At 40.0% G+C, this 23476-nt stretch overlaps 1 protein-coding gene across 1 annotated transcript in view; it reads right to left on the bottom strand.

Annotated features, from left to right (window-relative positions):
- GABRB1 (gamma-aminobutyric acid type A receptor subunit beta1) overlaps positions 1-22390 on the bottom strand; it is a 114736-nt gene extending 92346 nt beyond the window's left edge. The window contains exons 1-3 of the mRNA XM_059471316.1: positions 22234-22390; positions 22048-22139; positions 21905-21972 (exon numbers count right to left, since the gene is read on the bottom strand). Coding sequence (XP_059327299.1) covers positions 21905-21972; positions 22048-22139; positions 22234-22313 — 240 coding nt within the window. The 5' untranslated portion in view covers positions 22314-22390. The remainder of the gene's footprint in view (positions 1-21904; positions 21973-22047; positions 22140-22233) is intronic.
- Between the last annotated feature and the right edge of the window lie 1086 nt (positions 22391-23476).

The following is a 23476-nucleotide window of genomic DNA, read 5'->3' as shown; positions in this document are numbered from 1 at the left end:
TGTCATCTGAAAAATAAAGCCTGTCAGCACATTTGGTACAGAGGGGCTTCAACTATCCAAATAATCTTCTAAGCAGGCTTCTTTTATCTTTCTAGGGAGGTTTTACAACTTCACTGTAGAAAATCCAGAGAAATATAGTTTCTCTTCATAAAAATTATCTTTATGATTTAGCTTCTTTGTTATCCTTACCTGTGCTGAAAATGTGGTCACGTAAAATGTTGCATACTAAGAACTTATAATATAGGTTCTTACACAGACCTACATAAATTTCTAGACAGGTGAAGAAGCCTCCCTTGGCAGTGGAATACGTTCAGTCCTTACTCCTTGCCAAGGCAATGGAAGAAGATTTTAATTGTGAGTTTTCATGCATTCCTACTTTGTAAGTTTGCTGGATTTCTACTCAACTCCTGGGGGAAGAGAATTCCCACCAGAACTGCATATGCAAACATTTTAATCTGGTATTAGTGTGGTTTTAATATTAGGCATTTATGGAGGTAGGGCAGGACCTCAGATATGTTACACCTTGTATTTTCTTACCCAAAACCATGCAATTGCTTCTACAGGAGCAACTTAGCACTACACCAGGATAACTTAGTTCAAACCATTCCTTAAGCAGGTGTTGTGTTTTAATGTAGTTTGGTTTTTAGCTGGGGATAGAGACCACAAGCTATGGAAGCCATTCCTTGTAAGGACCTTGGCAGCTTCCCTCAGACCTGACAGAACCAATCAGCTGGCTAGTTTTGAATGCTGACACTCTGATAAATCACTTAAGAAAGCTGAAGGCACCTCTGTGAAATCACATTTAGAAATGAACAAACCCCAGGAAAAGGTCTCTTGCTTCTGGCCTTTGATCAGGTAAGCGGATGCTGGCAAGACCAGGACGCGAGGCCCAGCCCCGCTCTGCCGCGCGGCCTGGTGGGGCCGGGCCCTGCTCCGCTGCATGGCCTGGTGGGGCCGGGCCCCGCTCCACTGACCGGCCTGGTGGGGCCGGGCCCCGCTCCACTGACCGGCCTGGTGGGGCTGGGCCCCGCTCCACTGACCGGCCTGGTGGGGCCGGGCCCCGCTCCGCCGCGCGGCCAGGCTGGCCCGGCCATCCACAGGCCAGGGCAAGATATCAACTCTGTCAGTGCACACATGAAACCTGCAGACATCAATCCTCTCCTGAGTGAGAAAAAAAGGAAAGGGTGAAGACACATAAAATAACATGGAGACACCAGGGTCAGTAAAGAAGAAGTCAAATCCCAGATGGGAGGAGGAAAAGGAGATGTCTTAGTCTTGGGCTGAAATTCTCTTGTAAGGCTACGGGGAAGATATAATTGCTGCATCAGACTTTTTTTCCCTGTAACCCATGGAATGCACTGGGGGCCATGCAGCATTCTAACTAAACATGTGAGCAGAGGCACCTGCAAGCTGATGTTGACATAGCTGTGATCCACTGAGAATCTTGAAAAGAGAGAAATGAGTGAGATGAAAAGCCTTGCCCCAGGAATGGAAGAAGAAAACCTCTGTTCCCAGAGATAAGAGAACTTTTGTTTCTATACTAGAACAGCTCATCCTTAAAATTGTACCCCAATAAGCTGAAATGACCCATGGTGGTAGCTATGGGAAAACTACCAAAACTGTGGGAGGGACCTCACAATTTCAGATTTCTGGGTGGCTGCTGTTCGTGAAAATTAAAATCACAAGAGATTTTTTTCTTGTGGAAAAGTCTCCATGGCATGGTAAGAGAGACTCCTCTCCCTAAGTGGACTGAAAAAAGATTATTTTAGGAGTGTCAGGCTGACTGAAAATACCAAATTTGTCTCTTTATGTTGTTGGTGGGGAAAAAAAAAGAAAAGCTGGGAGGAGGAGAAGTATTCCGAAAGCTTATTCTGATTTCTTACTGTTTTTCTTTTAATTCTGTTAATAAAGTTTTCTTATACCCTTTAAAATCTTGAGCCTGCTTTGCTCTCTTCCTAATCCTTATCTCACAGCAGAAAATGAGTAATTCTAGTGGGTGCACTGGTGTTTGGCCAGTACTAAACCCACTATGGGAGACATGAAATCAGTTACTCCAGAGCACAGAAATTGTCTTTTGCACAACTGCCCAAAGGCAGCCAAGTGAAGACAACAGTACTGTACCTTTTTCCTCTGTGACAAACATCTGGTTTGCAAGGACACACCATGAGCAATCATTTAGGAAGAAAACTTCAGTCTGGCTTGGTTAGGTTGAGTGAGCTGACCCCATGCTCTAATTTCATCCACGTGACTCCTCTGCCACAAGTCTTGGTTCAGACAACCTAAATGGCTTCTGACCCATGTCTGTACCGAGAGAGAAATGATACAGCTGTATTTCTGGATGCCAAGGCTAAATTCATCATCCCTGCTGAGTCTGGGCTAATGATTTTGGGCACAGTGCAGCAAGATCTGGCTTCCCTGCTTCCAGACTAGAACTAGAATCTTCATGTTATCCTGCATAACATGGAATCCCTGGAAAGGGATTAGCTTGATGAATATCTTACCCTCCATCACAGGGTGACCAATCATTGTCTTGGATACCTCACATTCTTCAGGCATGCTGTAAATTCTGGTTTAATTCAAGGTGCCACTCCACTCTATCATACACTGCAGGCCTGACACACAGTGCTGCTGTTCAGATTTGGTCTCATGAAACAGAGTGGAAAGAGCAGGGAACAGGGCTCTAAATTTAGTCTGTTTAGAATGCCACACCACTCAGTATGCCCATCTATTTTCAAAGCTGCAATAAAGCAGCATGGCAATACTAGTAAATGTCATTAGTTCTTTGAATTGAAATAATTACTTTCAGCCAACAGTAATACATTAGAGCAATTCTCATCTACTACATTGGAGTAATTCTTGGCAGTGTGAACATAATGAATCTGATACATATAATACATAATGATTCTGATACATATAATGAATCTGATACAACCATCCAACTAAAACTTGGAATATAAATTCTCAGCCAGTAATCACTTCCTTTTTGCCTCTTTTCCTTTTAGTCAAGGCAGAATGATTTTTTTTTCAGTCAGAGGGTCATAAAGTTTTTGTTTGAAGTTTTTATTGGTTTTCAAAAATGTAGTTGATTGGTTAATGTGATTTTGTTGTAAATAATCCTTATCTTTAATAAAATCCTTCTCTTTTGAACAAATGCCATTTTAAAGCTTTAAGATATTTACCTTATTTACCTGAAATTAATTTTTTTCAGTTAATAGATTATAAATTTCATTACCCAAATATATTGATATACTGTCATAGATCTTAACTAGGCTGTGAATACTAAAGTACGGACCTTGTCCCATTTTCTGTAGAAAACTTTCCATGAAAAGAGTAGCTCAAGCATACCAAGTGTGTATTCTTTTTCTCTCCTTAGTGTTTCATAGCTGTATTGATAAAAACAGCATCATCAAAGAGCATCAGCATTTGAAACGCTCTGAAATTATACAGTATTTTGTCATTTTGTCATTGTGGTTCTTAAACCTGATACTGATTTCTCTGTTGTTGGTATAAATCCCTGGTACAAATGGAGTTATTGCTGACTTATGTTGGAGAATTAAGTCCTACTGAGGCTGTTACCACTAGAATGGGCTTGGGAATGGAACTGTGAACTTGATTACAGCTCCTTCTATTTGTGAACTGGTCTTCACTATTTGTACTCTCTGTCTGGACTAAGTCCAAACACTACATCTGAAGAGATTTGGAGACTTCAAACTAGTTGAGAAAACAGTGTGCTTTGATTCTTCAACTATTTGTGCTAAATTTTGAATAATCGTACTGAAAAGAGAGGAGAGAGCAACTCCTGCTTGCTCCAAAGAGACGTTGGTTAGACAGTGAGCACATACTCTCTGACATCTTTTAAGAAACTACTTCAAATGCTCTCTGACACCTTTAATAAATTATTTCAATACCTTTAAAAGGTATCTTTTAATGATCACATCTTTGGTTATCAATGGTGTTGAAAGATGCTGATGGTTCTAATGTAGAAAAGCTTGTTAGAAGGCTTGATCTATGTCACAGGTTATGAGAAGACCTGTACAGATATTGTATAATCCACTGGTGCTTTTTTGCCCAATGGCAGATTTACTTACAGCTAGAAAATCCCTCCAGTTTGAACACAGAGGAGATGTTGAACTTCATGGCTGCACTCTGAATGATTACTGATAGACAATACTACTGCACAGCAAAGGGGAACCACCAGTCACAGGATTTTATTTCTTTATTTATTTTTCCTTACGAGCTATTTGTGTTTATTTGTGTGATTCTTCGCCTTGCTGGCAATCACTAAAGGAATGCCCCTAAAAAACTGAAGTGTTAAATGTTTCTTCTGTTTCTTTTTCACAACTAACCTTCCAATACCACTGTAATGGAGAAGCAGAGTTTTATGCAAGCTAAGCAAACGGAGTGGATGAACCTACAGTTTGAGCAAGAACAACATAATGGGGAAAGGAACAAAAATGCTTACAGCAACGCAGAGCTAGGGAAGCCCAGTATTTCTGATATGTCCAAATTGACAAAAATGATAAGCAATTCTGAATCTCTTTCACGCCCCTCCCTCCAGTCTTCATTATTATACTTTCTTCAGTATATTCAGATATTCTGAACCAAACAGTAGGAAGGATTTTTACTTGATATTGCTTCCAGTTGTTTTCATTCCAGAATAGATGAATTATGGAAAAGAAAGTAAAAAACCAGTTGTGTCTCTGAAGCCCAGGACAGAAACAAATTGTATCACTGCTTTGACAAACATGTTAGACTCAGTGAAAACAAAACTGCTTTTTATTTTGCTGTCCTATAATCAGTTTACAGATTGCAGAAACTTATAGAAAAGATAAAATGGTCAAAGACTTGGAGACCCCATAAAACCACATTTGGTGGGGGTTTTTTTGCTAATGTGTGCAAGTCCAGTAGATATTGTTAGTTTAAGTGTCAGGTTTATGATCAACATGCTGGAAAAAATTTTAAAATGCATATTTGTAGGTATATTCTTTCATAAGATAATCCTCTTAACCACTTCTTTCTCAACTGTGTGAGCAAAAATTAATTCTCAAGTGATTAGGAACTGGAGTTATGAGCATTCAAAGACACTACTCCATGATATGAAAATGCTGGAAGCAAATCATAGTCACCTAATAAAACACGAAAATACAGATGCAGAAATATATCATACAGAGAAATAAATCCTTCTTTGTGACTCTAGTTCTTATGCTGTGAAATTAATTTAGGTAATTCTTCTTTTAAAATGAAATCAGAAGTACCATAAAATATCATCCCATCCTGTAGTAATAAATCTGATGGATGTTGCTATAACTGGTCATGTTGAAAAGCTCAGGCCTTTAGCAAAAGAAAATAATACTGCTACATAAAATACAACTGCAACTCTCCAGCTGACCTAGGAACTGAATCAGACTATCTAGGGTCATAGCCTAAGGACAGCTTTCCTTTCTAGTCCTGGTTCAGGGAAGAACACCACTGCCTTTTACATGATCCCTAACTTCATATATGATGTCCTTGATCATTGTCCTGAGCAGTTTGTTGTTACCAGATAACATTTCTTTGCCTGATTCATACTTTTGACTAAGTAAATGTTTAAGTAACTGTGGCCAGGCATTCCTACCTCTTTTGGAAGTTACTTTTTTTTCAAGTATCTTATTTTTAATGTTTTTTGTGTTTGGAGAGTGCAATATACACACACACGGCTCTGCTGCTGCTTCTCAACTTTTGTATTCCAACAGATGCAAATACTTGTAGTGGAAAGCAAGGGATAGATTAATGGGTTTTGGAGTATTTTTTGCAACAGATTTTTGTACACTGACAATTTGTTAGCAGCAAACCTCAAATGAAGAAGACTTCAAAGACTGTACAAGAAAAACAAGTAATACCCATTTGGGAACATGGGAAACATAAAGAAACAATGGCTGCAACAGGTACAGGAAGAACAGTTTATAGAATCTTCAGGATAAAATTTGGATTTCTGCACTGTTTTCATTTACCATTTAGTTCACCAAGGGAATCCATTGATATTTTCCATGGAACACCCTGAAGGGAGACAGAAACTGAGTCATAGTATTTTGATTCTATAAAAACTTAATAACAGTATTTTGATTATATTTTTAAAAATTTGTACCTTTGTGTAGAAGTAGCAAGAAAGCTAACAGTAAATTTCATAACACTGTTTAATATCATTCTCAGTTGTTGGTACTGTCTGGTTTACAAAATATTTTCTGGAGTAAGGAGGCTATAGAGTAGAGCTGGGAATTTGTTTTAGCTCCAAAGATTACAATATCTGTTCACAATCATGGTAGAGCACTACAGGATTGCTTCTCATCTTCGGGAAGATTTCTATGAATTTTTCCTTCTTTCTGTTTGTTTAGCAATGAAGATTAAAGTAATGCTTTAGATTATTCCATTCCATTTTCTAGTGTTAATACCAAATCCCTAGCCTTTTGTGGACCTTTATTTTAATGATAATCACTAAATAAATATAGGAATTTAGGAAGCATTCTTCAAGACAGTGTTTCCCCCACCATACTTCAGTCAAAATCCTCCTACTCCAATCCCTAGTTATGCAGCTATCTGAGCAAACACCTCTAGCACTAGTTATTGAAACACCAGTTCTGGCTTTTTATCATTTGAGCTACAGCAAGGGATGAGGACAGGAGCCATGGGACAGAAGAATGCAGAGAGGTCTCTTTGGAAAGGAAATTTTCATGGCCATCTTCTTCCATCTTGCTAAATACAGACAATAAAACATGGTATAAAATAAAATTAAATTTTAAAAATTAAAGGTAAATTACATTTTGTATTTCTCTTTAGATTATATTATGCTTACAGGTATCTAGATAGTAGAGATTTAACCTGTTAGCAGACAGACAAAAAAACAATTGTTTTGTATTTAATTTTTAATGTTTAATCTCTTCTGAGACATTTCATTGCTCAGACACCATCTTTAAAGAAAAATGTAGTTATTTTTAAAAATTTGATTGTACAATGACAGATTATATACAATACACCATCTAGTATTTATATTTCAGTCTGGCATGCTCTAGGTACATTATTATCATATTATTTACATATTTCTTATTATTTACATATTTCTTCCTGCTGATTCTTGCTGAAATACATTTCACTGATCCTCTGATACACTTTTATCACTTGATTCTGAACTCAAATTGTCAGTAAGACTGTCTGGGTGTATCACGACTACAAAGAAACTGAGAAATTGCCCATGTCTGCTATCAAGGTATTATATCACTCCCTGCTAAGGTGAGAAACATACTCTAGCTTGATGCTAGAATCCACTTCAGGGAAACATACTGCACACCCTCACCAAACTCAGAAACATGCTGGAGAGAAGATGACTATTTTGTTTTGGTTTCTTTTAAAGCAGTGCTCTTGACCTGGGTCTAAGGTATGCCTCACTGTCTGCACTGAAGGCTCATACACTGTTTGCTTTCCTTGCTTCCAGTGCCATTTTAAAATGTCAGTGTTCTCCCTGGAACAAGACAAAAACCATGGAATTCCAACTAAATGACTCTCAAAGTGCAGGCTAATTTCAGCAGCTCCATAAGTAAACTCTAGCTGGGTATCTTCCTAAAAGATACCAGAAGTCCCCCTTTACATCTGCCACACAGGTGCTGTGTTGCTCACATCTATGACAATGAATCAGATACCCTGTGACCTTTCAGCTTTGCTGCCCCTTTGTGCATATCTCATGTGTCAGAAGATATTGAATATGGGAAAAAAAAAGGTTTGTGGATAGCCTACTACTGCATATTTAATGGAAAACCGAACACTGAGAAAATAAGCTGGATTGCTGACACTAAAAAATGTGTTTACTTATCTTATTGTAACATATTTTCACTCAGTCTTGCATGAAAATTCATTCTTGGCACTGATAGGGAAAGCAATATAGAAGTTGCCTATCTTCTAGAATTCATACTGTGGAAAATACACTCTCTCCAGGAATTTGATTGTTTCAGGTCTGCAATAATGCCCAGGCTGAGTAGTCAAAGCTTTTTATCTACATCCTTATCTCAAAGATGTTGATTCCAAACTTACTTCAGTCAGAGTACCTAAGAACTTGTTGAGAAATAATTTATGCCAGCAAAGTATCTTGAACCTGTTTATTCCTAGTTCTTTTCACAAACAAATTTAATATATATCGTTTTCCAGGATGACAACCAGAAAGTTGAGTGAATGCAGGAAGTCATGTACTAAAATAAAAAGGTTGCAGGTATATTTAGGTAAGATTGCTTGGATGTTAAGAACAGGCATGAAAACAGAATTAATAAAATATTGTTTATAGTATAAAAAAACCAGTAGGGCTCTGCTGTAAGGAACAAAATTACAGAGAAATGAGGAGGTTTGGGAATGATACATTGAATTGCAATTACTTTCCATCCAACATCTGAAAGACACTTTGTTCTGGAATACATACATATACAGAAGTTGGCTTTTGAAACTACACTTTGCTTGTCCTCTTTCTTTCATCTGAATATGACTCATCCAATACAGACTAGTTACTACCAACTTATGATAGTACTGGTGAACAGGAGTTCTGATCTAATGTCAATGTGTAGTGAAAAGTACAACTCCAAAATGAACTACTCCTATGATGTGTAATGGCTTTACACATCAGTTGTTGAGTTTTCTCAGCAACATCTGAAAATACACCTAGGAATCAGGAACAGAACCAAGCATGCCCTTCCAGACTGCCTAAGGCAGATCCTTGCATAGGCTGGTACTTGCAATGGCATATAATGTTTTATTAACTTGAAAGTAATGACCATTGATTTTAAAGACACCATATCAGAGAAAAAACTTGAGGGGAAAAAAGCACTAATTAATGTAAAACAAAGGAGAAAAATTACTGCTTTCCTTTTGTGAAAGGAGCAGATGTTTATATGTGATAAAAAAGTCATAAAATAAACAGATGAGAAATAATGTCTTGGGAGTCAAGGACTCTGACTGAGATAGGGAAGGACTGCTCAACAATGTTCTGATTTCAGACTGGCTTGGAGTAAGAACAGTAAATACACAATGAAAGGTAGGATTCTCCTCACTTAGTGTATGGACTAGGTGAGATAACTTCTCTCATTTCACACTTTACCCTTAACAAATGCATCAGGTTTTGACAGGGATCTAAACATCTTGTCATTCTTAGGTCCTGTCATTCATTCATTATCTTTAAGCAGCTATAACACCAGTTCACTCAGTTATAGGGACTTGTCAAGTGCACAAAAATTTCCAATTGGCACTTATCAGCCATATTAACTTGTGTTGCCTTTGACTGGTCTTTCTTATAGAGACATGGCCAAAAGAATGAGTCTAAGAAGCAATTTTATGCACCAAACCACACTAATATCCATACAGTTTTCAGAGGCCTTTACATTACTTCTGCAATTGGTCTGGAAATGTGATAATGCTTGAATCCCGAGACTAAGAATTGCTAAGTGAAAAAGTGCTCCTTGCTTTGAACTTAAGGAGTAACATATTATAAAGCAGGGAAAAAAAAATCTTTTTCAAGGTCTCATACTGCCTAACTTTAGCCTCCTAACCTTAAAGAAATATCAGCATAGATTTTGTGTAATAGAATTAATAAAGAATGAGATTAGGATTCAAACTTCAAAAAAATTATAATCTGCATTACCTCTCTGGTGAGTAGACTGCTAACAACTGAAGATATTTGGCACTATTGCACTCAATTCTCATTCCAGCACATCAGTAGCAGTATTTCAGAATTGAAGTACTTGCCCTCCTCATCCACCCAGGAAATAAAACTAGGTATCCACACACTTTTACCCCTGGGATGGCTGACTTTAAAAGTGCTACTCCCAGCATAAGACACAACTTACCAAGAGGCCAAAGGGCTGCAGCTGCAATGCAGAGTTGTCTAAAAGCACATGGGGCCTGGCACTGACAGAGCACCCAGTGAAGTAAGTGTCCACTCTAGAAATAAGAATGGCAGGTCTGGGAAGAGTATTTTCAGCTGTCAGCCACACACTTTGTATGAAGGTTATTGTTTCTTTGGGTGCACTAAAACTCTTTCACAAATACTTAAAGAAAAATGTCCTTTCCACAGAGGGGAATTTCTGCTTGTGCTAAGTGCCCTGGTAAGTGTGTGGGACAAAAAGCAGAATTTGTGCCAGTCTTTATTGTTTCTTCCTCCCCACATGCCACCCTTGCAATATGTTGCAAAAGACAATATGAGGACTGAGTGATAAATTTGAAAAACTGCCACCTCCCTAATGATTAGCAAAACCCTCTGCTTTTGCATGTTGTTATCACATTCCAAAAACTGGGAAAATAATGTCCTGAAATTAAGTAAGGTTAAATAGCCTTCCTAACAGAATAATCATGCAAGTTGCTTACCTGTTCTGTTAATCACAAGAAATAGGCATTTAGTGGCATCAAACACAAAACAGAAAGAAAGAGCTTCATATTTTGATGTCTGATTCTTCTGACAAATGACTATCATTATCGTCTTCTCCTGTGAAACCATCTGCAAACAACATATTCTTAAATATTAGAGTGAATATGTAAGCTAAATAAATAATGAATACACGAAGATTCCCCAAGGCAGCGCAGAATCGTACGTGCTTTGAAAGCTAATGCTGACAAAGTATGCATGATGCTGTGTGGTATTCAGAAGCTTCTCTTTATTCTTACATTCACTATGTTCATCTGGAAACCTACTGTACTGGGCACAGTACTGTGATGAGTGGAGTTAAATTCACAGTTGCCTCTAGATATATCACAATATGTCATTCAGCAATACCACTGAGGAAAATGTAATTACTATGCAACATCTTGTGCCTTCTTGGGATTGCTCACTAGGTAAGTAAGAAATAAATTCCTGTCAAGACTGCAGGAGTATTGTTGTAGAAATGTAGGAACAGACCAGCTGGGTCATAAGCCATGATGCTGTGTTGAAATAACTGGTCACAGGGGATATATTCTTTTTTAGCTGCAGGCTAAAAAGAATATGAGTATGCCTTTTCTTTCCACCTGAGTGTGCAGAAACTTGCTCACTGTTCAAATGAATGCTCATACAATGCATTTATTTCCCATAGTATCCCTGAAAGGTAAAAATCTTAACAGAGAAGCAACTGAGGGCCAGAAAAATTAAAACAAACAAACCAATCAAAAAAATCCATGTAAGGACAGAAATTTACAATTTGGTTCCACTTGAAATCTCTCCCCTGAGACTCCTTCCTTCCATAAAGCAAATAACATATAACTGCTGTAGGCACTGATCTCCTGCTGATCACTAGAGTGAAATCTGACACTGGTCTCCAAAACACTTTCTGAGCATGACCCACCTGAATCACCACCCTTTTCTTTGGAATAAGGACCTCCACTCACAGCTTTTTCTGCTACTACAATGACTGTTGTGATTACCAGGAGGAAGAGGCATTAACACCCACATATTTTTCTAATTTCAGTAAAAAATTCAAAACTCCTATTATGGATCTATTTTGATTTCTTCATTTTAAAGTCAAATATGCAAATAAAAGCAAAGGTACCTACAAAGAACAGAAGAGGTTCCCACTTGTGACTTCTAAAACTTGCATGCCATTCTGTGGTGTGGGTGTGAATAATAAAAAAGAAGATGCATAGGTAGTTGTTCATGTTCATTGTCTTTTCACTGGATCTGGCTCAGCATAGACTAAGGAGACTGAGGTCTCTGATTACTTTTGGAAAGACCTGATAGCTTCTCATACCAATGTTTAAATTATACCATCATAGAATGGTTATGGGTGGAAGGGACAACATCACCTAGCTCCAACCTCCCTGCCATGGCCAGGGACAGCCTTCACTAGAGCAGGTTGCTGAGAGCCCCATCCAACCTGGCCTTGGACACTTCCAGGGATGGGGCAGCCACAACTTCTGGGCCCCCTGTTCCAGTGCCTCACCACCCTCACAGCAAAGAATGTCTTCCTAATATCTAATCTAAACCTATTATCTTTTTGTTTAAAGCCATCAACCATTGTCCTGTCACTACATGCCCTTGTAAAAAGTCCCCCTCCATCTTTCTTGTAGGCTGCTTCAGGGACTGGAAGGCTGCAATTAGGTTACCCCTGGTGTCTTCTCCAGGCTGAACAATCCCAATTCTTCATATAAGAGCTGCTCCATCCCTCTAACCATCTTGGTGGCCTCCTGTGGACTTGCTTCAATGAATTCATGTTCTTCCTGTGCTGGGGACCCCAGAGCTGGACACAAAACCCCAGTGGGGTCTCACCAGAGCAGAGCAGAGCAGAGCAGAGCAGAGCAGAGCAGAGCAGAGCAGAGCAGAGGGGCAGAATCCCCTCCCTCCCCTGCTGCCCACACTGCTCTGGATGCAGCCCAGACACATTTGGCTCAGGGGTTTGAGTGCACATGGCTGGGTCAAGTCCAGCCTGTCACCCAACACCCCCAAATCCTTCTCAAAAAGGCTGCTCTTGATCTGTTCATCCCCCAGCCTGTGTTGATACTGAGGGTTGCTCCAACCCTTAATTTAAACACTAAGCTAGGATGCAGGAAAATAGTAAAAATGCTTCAAAAAAAACCAAGCTGTCTGCAAACCAAGACTCTGCAATGACAGAGAATATATTCCCACGAGGGTAACAGACTTCTTGTTTTTTTCTCAATTGCTCATTTTCATTCTTTTTTGCATTTTGCTTCTCAGAGGCATCATCTGAGAAGCAAAATTAAGCTTTCTAAAAAGTCTTTTCTTGATGTCTGTGTGTTCAGAGCAGTTTGTTTTGAGTTTACACATTACTGGCAAAATTTTTTCCAAGAAAATGCAGTTACAGCAGGAAAGTATAATCATCTTAAGTAAGGTTTGTTTGACTCAATACTGATGCAACTTCAGGTTTTCAGAGGAACCTAACCAATGAACAAGGTGAGCCAAGCACATCAATGCTCCACGTACTCCAGAGAAGCCATTTGGAGCTGATATTCCGAAGGGAAAGAACAGCTAATAAATGGGAACAATCTTTTCCCCTACCAAGATGTTAAATATATTTTTCTTAACTCAAGAGCACACGGATAAATATAAATCTTAGCTAATAAAGTATTTCAACCAAAGTGTATTGGTTCAAAATTGCATTTGGCTTGCTGTTGCATAAAGTTTGTCCAGCTTCTTGCTCCAGAGTTCTTGAATATTGCAACATGTTGTACTGATCACTTCTGTTTACTGGAAGTTACATGAAATACTGACTTTCCATTGTTTTGGACTAAAAATTGCAAAATTATGCATACTAATGAGTTTAACAGATTCATAATGTTTGAAGTACAGAGCTCCATATTTTTAAATTCCTTTCCATAACAGTGTGCTGAATTCTTCATTACTGTAATCACTTAGATGAGAAAATACCAGCACAACAATTGCTTTATTGCAAGTTCCTTCTAGCCCCACAAACATCCTTGGAAAAAAAAAAAAAAACAAACTATGCAATTCATAAAAAATGTTGCCTGCATTGCAAGAGGTTCTAAATAGAAAAAATATAAAACTATAAAAAATAATCTACCACAGTATTGCTGTTTCAAATCTGAAAAGAATTAGCCATCTGTCATGACAGCAGCTTGACCTGATGGGCCCTACAGAGCAGCAGTGAGATCAGCAGGGTCCCTGCTGAGCCAGCAGTCCTTTCCTGCCCAGTCAGGCCCTGATGCTATTCCCTGGCACAACAGGTTGTCCTCAGCAACACCGCTTCCACTTACTTGTTCTCTATGGTCTGGAGCACCACTGTTGCCTGGATTTTCAAACAGCAACTGTGCAAAAGTCATTGAAACCATGAGGTTCCACAATAAACCCAGGTAATGAGCTTGCTTGAGTAATACGTCAGAATCATCTGCAGATTAACATTTAACTTCAGAATTTACAGGTGGCCGTCAATCCCATGTTTTGTTCCCTTCATAGGAAACCAGAGACAAAACTGCACTGCCTATGAAATGTGCTAATGTGAATGAAGCCTCCAAACCTCATCCATTTCCCTCCTTGACCAGTGTATTATTTTGATCAGTTAATGGTTTACAAAAAAACACTGATTAAGGAAAGGATAAATCATAACAAAGAACACAGGATGGGAGGGTATAATTCCAGTCTCGGTTACTCTCTCATGCTGTTGAAGAGCAACAACACAGAAAATTAAAAAGAAACAAAGGTTTAAAAATTATGTAACCTGGAGAGCTGAACTGCTCCTGCAAGCTGCTGAGTAAACTGTTGAGCTGGTGGAGATATTATGTACTTCATTTTAGTGGTGTAAGAAATTTTATTGGTGAGCATATTCATTGAAAACATGGGACTATCAGCATCTAGGCCACTTGGATGGGACAGCAGTGCACTGCAGTAATTAGGGCTTGCAGAAGCTTCTGAGATACACAAGCACAAACACATCTACATGCCATTGACTTCTACTCATGTTACTTCAGTTACACTTACGAGACCCTTGAGGTTACAATTATGCTACAAAATTAAATTAATTCCTCTTTCAATATGATTAAGATCCTGCATAATATTTAGACACCGTTTATGTGTTTCAACAGTTTTAACTTTGCTAACTCTTCAGTTCTTTCTACAGGCAATTAAAAAAGACATGACTGAAATTCTTCCATCTCAGTCAAACGGATTGACGAGTTTTAATGGAGAACATTTATTCCAACCTTTAATTAAGTTTGGCAGTCTGAAATCATTAATCTGTGCTTTGAAACTATGTACTGTAACGTGAGCATTTAAAACCATACAAGTCAATCTTGTTATAAGGTGGATGTCTGAGTAATAATGCAGCTTTCTAGAAGCTGCCTCTGAATCTTTTAAATTACCTTTCCTTAGTTCATGACATAAACCAATAAGGATTTGCCCCAACAGGGGATGAAACCAACCCCAGTGTGACACTGCTTTGGCCAAAAGCAACCATTTAATCTTGCAAGGTTATTCTAAAAGTTGATAGGCAAGAAATCTGATCTACATTCTCCATCCCACGTAAACCTTAACACAGTTATTACTTAAAGAAAGAATCAACTGCATTATCTGGCGTTATTCTGCTAGATTATTCAGTGACTCCTACGAACAATTTCCTTGTGAGCATATTTGTAGTAGTTTAGCCTTTGGGGTGGAAATAATTTCATTTTAATATGTTTTTTGGAGCACTGCCAGAGTTACAGGCATTTTCTATGTGAGAGAATTCTACAAGCATGAAAGTGCATACCTTGAGATTCTGGGTTCTCTTTCTAGAAGAAAATAAGGAGTCTAAAAGAGCATTAAAGTATAAAATCTTTCTAGTGGCCATCTTGGCTACTTGTCAACATCTGCCAGAAGACCTTATAGTTATTTTTTTGGCCTTTACTGATGCTTTAAAGTCCAGCACAAGCAAGATGGATGGGAGAGAAAAAACTACTGAGAATTCTCCCAAGCAGCTGCTGTTCAGAATACAGTGATCAACAAAACACATCGGTTGGGAATACCTTTAAATAAAGCCAATCTCTGGGTTTGATTTAACAGTTTGAGCTGCTGTCACAGAATACCTGGAATCCTGTGAACAGGAACAGGTCTTTCTGGCAATAGCTTTTCAGGTTGTCACTGTTCCTCCACTGAGGTTCTCCCCCCTTTTCCAACCTCAGGGTGAGCTAGTGGTGTGAGTGTTCCCTCTCTTGGTTGCACAGCTTCAGCTTCAGGTCTTTACTGAGCTCCAGTTGGTAGATAATTAATTATTATGGCCTAGAGGAGGTATGGAACTTTTCAAGCAATAGAGTACAAAGTAAAGCTGATTTAAAAAAAAAAAAGACTATGTTTTGCAGGCATTTGAAATGCATGCCTTGAATTTCCTTGCGAAGAATTCTTAGTTTGAAAGGTTCTGATACTCTCTTTCAGAAGTCAGATGTAAAATCCAAAATCAGAAGTAAATGGGAAATGCAATTGTGGAAAATGTGAAAGCTTTTAAATAACCACTTGTCCTGTGCTGCACACGAGAAAAGAAGCATGAAATTTAATTTTATGGATTTATTTTTCATTTTTTAGAAAGAAGTTAACTTAGGAGAATAGGTCTTTTTGAGTTAATAATTTGTGTTCCATTACTACACAATGACTTGGCACTGTGAATGTTTCCAAAGGTCTGTACCACTGAACTGTAGGATTTGTGCACAATAACAGATCCCCAGCTGGATGTTTCCAGCAGTCACACCACAACCATGTTGTCCGATGCACGTACACTAAACAGGCAGTGCCAGGGAAATCCTTTCATTTTCCCTTCCACATAACTAAAAAGCCTATCTCTTTACAGGCATACCCCTTATTTAATGAAATCCTACACACCTCAGACTGGGTGCTAAAGGTTCCATTACTAAAGGAGAGGGTGTCACTCCTTTAATTTCATAGGCACCATTATGATATGATTAACTCTCTATTGTGGGAGTCAGGAGAGTTGCATTTGAGGGGAACTGTGAGTTTAACATTAGACAAAAGAAATACATATTTTCTAAAGGGCATTCACAGCTATTTTGTCTAAGCCTTTAAATCAGAAAAGTATTGTACCTGTCAGCCTAAAGGAAAATGTGGACTACAGCTTATATCAACCCTGAAGCTGGTCTCAATTTTGTTCGAGATTTAAAAAAATATGATATATCAGATTTCTGGATCATATGAGACAACATTCACATTATTGCTTTATAAGTTTTGCTTGTTTATCAATTTTGTTGAATAAATGCTTATTCTTGTCAAATTGAAAACGATCCAACAAAACATCCACTAACAGTGACCCAGTCATTTAACCCCAAGCTGCCCATTTCTACATTCATTCCACATTTCACTTTCTAATATAATTACTCCTGTTTGGAACAGACAGTGATGAAATGATCTGGCCTTTATGTATTATTACTTGATTAGTTTTTCCATATTTGCTGAAAAAAAATAAAATCAGTTACTGAACATTCTTATTAATATTGAAGTGTCTCTGCATCTCCTTCATGCTCTTTAGGACAGTTGCTATATAACAAAAAAGTATTTCTCCTTTCTTCTTCTGCACTACTGCTAAGTAAATTTTCATTAATAATTATTAGGCTTTATGACTTTCCAGAAAAAAAATAAGTTTAATCTAATTAGTTTAATATTAACATCTTCTGGTAAATATATTTAGACCAAGGACCATTTATTATCATTTGTGTTTCCACACTGGCTGGGGCTAAAGGAATTTTTGACATTTTAGTTCTAGATAAACCAGGCTTACAATTACAAAAAATGAGACTTGGCTGCTGTGATGCAAAGAGCATGAGATGGGGCTCATAATGCCAATTTGGTTCCCAGGATTTATTTCCTATGTTGAGATTCACAACAGCCACCATGCTAAATTCTCAGATACCTAATTAAGACAGGAAAGAGGAATAGGATGTGTGAAATTCTGGCTACTCCAGTAAACACCGCTTGTCTTTCTCAATCTGCAAAAAGTGTCTTAAGATAACCTCCATGTACATAAAGTCCTTCTACCATTTCTGGAGCTGGGATCTAATGCACGAGCAGTGGCCTGCCAGGATTAATGGTCAAACTTTCAGTGCCTTGGTTCTAAGCATTACCCAGCTCAAGGGTTAAAGCCCACAGATTCAGATCCTCTTGGCTAAACATCTACCACTGCAGGATGCCACAGCCACCTGGGCTAACATCAACCCTAAAGTAAGGGGAAGGCCTTTGCTCTTCAAAGCCCTGGATGCTTCTGTGGCAAACTGGAAAACCATATATATATATGTGTGTGTGTGTATATATATATATATATATATATATATACATACATATACGTTTATGCAGTTGCTTATTTAATTATCCACTTTACAAAAAGTATACAAAAAGTCAGTGGTTTAAGCTATATAAATTCTTTCAAATTTATAAAAGACATTACCCAACAGGTTGGAATGTTAAATAAACTAATCTCTGCAAGATTTGTGGCTCATTTGGGAGATCAGATAAATGTAAGAGCCTTGAATACAATTTTAGAGAAGCTAAAAAATTATACATTCTTCCCATGACTTTATTTACCTCTTTTTGCTGAGACATGAAACCTTCAGTCTGTGATCCCAGAAATTACATCATCATCAGTGTAAGATCAGTATGGCAGGTCAAGAACAGCGTTCCCAATATAAAATAAAGGGATTTTTTTCCTTTTTTTTCTTTCCTCTTTGGCATCTTTTTATAACTACTCTATAAAAGGTTTTTTATCATATACATTTTTTTAAACTTTAGGACATGCACATGACATCTTTTTGCTCATTATAAAGATTTGACCACCTTTACGTCAGTAAGAAACACATTTTAGAGAAAATTATAACATTACTGCGTGTCAGTTTTTTCTGAGTCCAGTTACTTCTCTTGACTGTTTCTTAGTAGATAGAGAAATACATTATTAGTTTGCTTGCCCTGAAGCATGACACTAATTACTGCCAATCATTCTGCCCATGTTTATTCTTGATGTACAAGCAGCACCTTCTGCCAACCACATAAAGGCATCAGAGTGAACCAGACACCACAGCAGCTCAATAGATCTAGTCATAGCATGGTTTTAATGAACTCTATATTCATGTAAATGTCTATTATACTTATGGAGCTCTGTCATGAATGAAAATTAGCTCAACAGTCATTAACTGAGACACGGAGAAAGGTCACCATTTGCCTTTGGAAGGTAATGCTTGCACTTACCACAGCAAGGCTGTGAAAATCAGATGGAAAACTGAACTAAAACTTATCTCATGGTACATTAGGGAGGAAGCATGGTTAGAAACAGGCAATGGTAACTAGGATGTTTACATTCTACTTCTCCTGCTTGTTTGTTGTATGACAAGCTCTTCAGATTATTACCTGCAAAAATCAACATAAGACAACATATCTGATGTCAAATGGGAGAGTCATAAGAATGAGCATTTCAAATAATCTTTCTGTAAAAGCTGGTATGACAGCTCACCACAGTATTACTGAACTACCAAGCAGGTATAAAATAATGCTATTTAATGAGCTGAGAAGATGAGGACTGAGTAGTAAGGGAGAAAAACTAGAACAGTTGACTTCAAGACTGTGCAAGTCTTGCTTCATTAACTGAGTAATTTTACAATAGTCTCACAGATTAGAACAAGCCACTTCAACCAGCCAAGCTGCTGGAACAGACAACTACTATTGGTGCTTGCAGAATTCAAAATAATTCTATTGCCTATATCTCAACCTTTTACCCAAGGACTGGATCTACTTGGACATACAAATCACCCCATTGACATGGCAGACAGTCTACATGACCATGTCCCACCCAACACACCAAAGGAGAGCACCTCCTCTCTCTCTCTCCCTCTCTCTCTCTATATACAATATTTACTCTTATTTATGCATTGAGACTGGAACACAAAATAACTCTGTGGGCACCATGACTGGAAATGTGTGCCTCTATCACTCTAGACATAAGTTTTCATGTTCCTGAGCGAAGCCAAGGGATAAGACAATTCCCTCCAATACTGCTAGGGTGAGACTGATTGAACTCTGGGGGATCCAACCAGACCCTCTTGTCAGGAGGACCTCACATGATGTATTGACCTCCTTACTCCTATGCCTTCAGCAACAAAACTGCCCTATTGCCAGAGGACACTATAAACTTAAATCTTTTGAAAAACATTTCTGGCTCTGAAGCCACAGAACCGTAGTTTTTACTAAATAAATTTTAAAAAAATCTATAAGACTGAGTTTAAAGTAAAAGAAGATTAATGACTTACAGTCAGATACTGGAATCATTTCCCCAGTGAGGTGGTGGAGTCATCATCCCTTGAAGAATTCAAAAAAAGACTGGATGTGGCACTTGCTGCCATGATCTAGTTGAACAGTTAGAACATCGGCTGGACTTGATGATCTTATAGGTCTCTTCCAGCCTTGAACTTCTGTGATTCTGTGACTTACATGTGACTGCAACATTAAGCATCTCAAGGCTATGATTTCTCAGAAATAAAAAAAGTACCAGAAGAAAGCATTATTTTACTAGGTAAAAAACCTTTTCTTCTTATGCCAAGATATCAACCACCTTGTTTTTGCAATGATGGATGAAATTACTGATCACTGTCCAAAACCAGGCAGACAATCTCTAGCAACACCATAAAGACCTTGCAACACAGAACACCAGATATGGGTATGTACAGGTAGCATTTGTGATATCTAAGCCCTTTTAAACTGATTCAGAATGGAGACTCCATATTTTGCATTCAGGAATGGCTACAGCTACAGTTGGGACCAGTTGCTTCCTTCCACTGTGAGATGTGGCATTTTATGAAATGAAAACATTTTATTACTTTTTGACCAGTTTTAGTCAAGCTGCCCCCTACACACAGAGATTATATAAAAACTTCATTTAGCATATTACTTCTCTTTCCCAGAGGATTTTCAAGTGCTGGAATGGAGAGGAAGCTTTGATGGGTACAGGAGGCAACTAAGAAGTGCTGTGAGCTGGTGACAATCCCTGTGAGATTGCCACTGGAAACTGTCACACCCACCCCCTACAGATTAACAGTATTTCAGGTGTTGAGACTTTACAAGATAAGTTTTGGACTTTTCAGAACAGGTGTTTTTGTGCTTTGCTCCGTTTGGCTTTTTCCAGATGTGAAAGCAGCAATCCCACTACAGTGTCACAGAAATAGCTTGGAGTTGGAATAGATTTGTTCTTTGACTATTTTGATAAGATCTGTGTTCTGTTTCCTCTGCCTTATTTGTGTGGTCTGCACCATGCTCCTCCCTGGAAGTACAATACAGGAACAGGAAAACCAGGAGCTGAAACTTGCAAAATGCTGTCTTTGTCAGCAGACCTTGGTATGCTATACACAACATGACAAATTCTGTTTCCTCCCCACTCTACCATGCATATTCATAAGCAAATAGAACAGTAGCACACAAACAGAACCTGTGATACATATAACAAACAACAGAAAAAAAAACTAAGCATGAAAGTAAAACAAAAAAAATCAATGAAGAGATTGTTTGCATGGCAGCTATTAACTAATACACCAAGGAAAAAATCCCCACCTTTGGGTAAATTACTTCTAACAGGCAAATATCACCCAGTGAAACAAACAGCTGATCAGGATGGAAATGTAGGGTTTATAATCTTCTTTTAACTAAGTAGGTGTTCCCTTATGTACAGAAAGCAACTGAGATTTTCAAGTGAGATCAAACACAAGAAAAGAGAGTGAGAGCAAAATGCCCATGATGCTGACTAATTCAACATGATTTTGTACAACGTTCAAACTTGCAACTGATTCATTGTCTTCTTCTGGGAAAAGGCTGTCAAAGGAGGCTGGCACTAAAGTCACATTTTTGCTCTTTAAACCTGCTTGCCTATTAGCATTCCTTCCTGCAGGAGAACTGAAATCAAACGCAGTATGTTTCACACCTGTAGCTACGAGACTTCTGATTTTGATAGCAGGAAGCATCCTTATGTACTTATTCTGCAGTGTTGTTATTTTTTCCCCTTCTACAAGAAAGAAAGCATTTTCTAGAAGTCCTTATTTTCTCTTTGCACCTTTTACTCAAGGCTACTAGCATGCAAAGTGAACTGTCTAACTCTTTGAATAATTTAACATGAAAACACGCACACCTGGCCATCTGCTGCTACAGTTCAAGAAACTCCAGCATTTCCGACGGCAGCTGCTGACTACGCAAAGGGCAAACCAGGGCAAGAGGGACGCAGAACCTCAAACCTGCAGCAGGTATTCTGACCGGGACAGGGAGCTCTTCTGAAGTGCCACCACAGGCATGCCAACATCATCCCAAAAACGCAAATAACTTTTCCTAGCAACTGCGACGTGTTCGGTTATTTTGCGGCAATCGCAGTGGCTCGGTACGCGCATCCCCGCGCAGCCGGGCTCCCGGCCGCTCGCATCGCGGGGCGCCGTGGGCTCCGGCCCGAGGGTCACTCACCATGTTGACTTCCGAGACCACGTCGATGCTGGCGATCTCTATCCGCATGCCCACATCCACGGGCGGACCTGCGGGGGAAGCGGGAGGCGGTGTTAGCGCACCTGGGAGACCGGGGCGTGGGTCGGGGGCCGCGGGCGCCTCACCTCCGAAGTCCGGGCGGAGGCGGATGTCGTAGCCTTGGAGCAGCCTGTCCACAGTCTCCTTCACGTAGGACATGTTGCTGGGCCCGTCGGCGCTGCGGGAAGAAGCACAAGCGGGTTAAGGAGGCGGCCGGGCAGCCCCGCGCCCGCCTGTCTCCCTGCCTCCGTCCGCAGCCCGGCGGCGCTCACCTGCGCGCCGCGCACGCCACGGCCAGCGCCAGCGGCAGCAGCAGCGCCCGCGGGCCGGCCCGCCTCGCAGCCGCCCCCATCCCGGCCGCCGCCTCACGGGGGACGAGCCGCGGACTGGAACTTGGTGAGGACCGGCGAGGAGAGCCAATTCCCGAGAGCGGGACGCATGCGCGGAGCGGAGCGCCGCGGCCCCGGGCTGCCCCTCTGCCCGCCCCGGCCGCCCGGGCCCGGCCGGGCCGCGCCCGCCGCGGGCTGCTGAGGGAGCGGGGCCCGAGGGCGCGGCGCCGGAACAGGTACCGCGGCAGCCGTGAGGGTGGCGGGGCCCCGCGGCTGGCGGGGCACAGCGGGACCCTAACCCCCGAACTGCCGAGGGGAAGGGGCTGCCACTGCCGGGCGCAATCCCCCTCGCTGGAGCGCCGGCTTCTCGTCAAGAGACAGTGAATGATTGTTGAGGGAGCTTCGGCGTGAAATTTCCCCTCGATGTTATGTTAGCCGTGAAGTGAAAGGGGCACGGCCATTCGGACAGCAATAGCACGTTTTGCTGCAGGTCGCCTTTTGGCGAGCGGCGAAGGCTTGAGGGCAGCGGAGCGCTCGGCGCTCCCGCAGCAGTACCCGCGGTGCCCCGGGAAACTGATCTGGAGTTCCAGTGTTTTAACCAATGTAACTGATCTTGCGTTACAGCTTCTTTTTTAAGACTCTCGGAATGGATGCTGTAATGTAACCTGACCTTTCTTGTGCATCGTTACACAGTGACTGATCGGAGCCCTGTGCATAGTTCATGACTTTGCCGGTGCCGCTCGCTTTCACTGCACCGTAGCGCAGCAGAATTAACATTTATCCCTTTCAGGTTCAGCCCATCTCCTCTGTGCGCTTCACAGTCCTGCGTGCGGTGCCCTTGGGATACGTATTGGATGCTTCTGAGTCTGCTACAGCGTCATGCAGACTTGTTTCTGAGAAATGGCAGACTTGGTGATGTTTCTTGTAGCTAAAATACGCCACGATATTTGAAAAATGCTGGAATATTGATATCGTTTGTGACACACATTCTAGCAATAGTTTTGAGCAGCTTTTGGATCAAATTTTTGAACAATGTATTTTTCTATGAAAATTTGTCCCTTTTGGAGAAGGAGCCCAACATGCTTCCTGATAGATTACTATGGGAGTCCTTAATCTCACATCTGCTTTCTCCAACCACAAGTGTACAAATTTATGAAAATAATTATTTTATCAGTTCTTTGTAACA

This window comes from Ammospiza nelsoni, chromosome 4 (assembly GCF_027579445.1).
Source record: "Ammospiza nelsoni isolate bAmmNel1 chromosome 4, bAmmNel1.pri, whole genome shotgun sequence".
NCBI classification, from domain to species: Eukaryota; Metazoa; Chordata; class Aves; order Passeriformes; family Passerellidae; genus Ammospiza; species Ammospiza nelsoni.
Note: the sequence above shows the minus strand (reverse complement) of the source record. Positions and strands in the feature narration are given on the sequence as shown.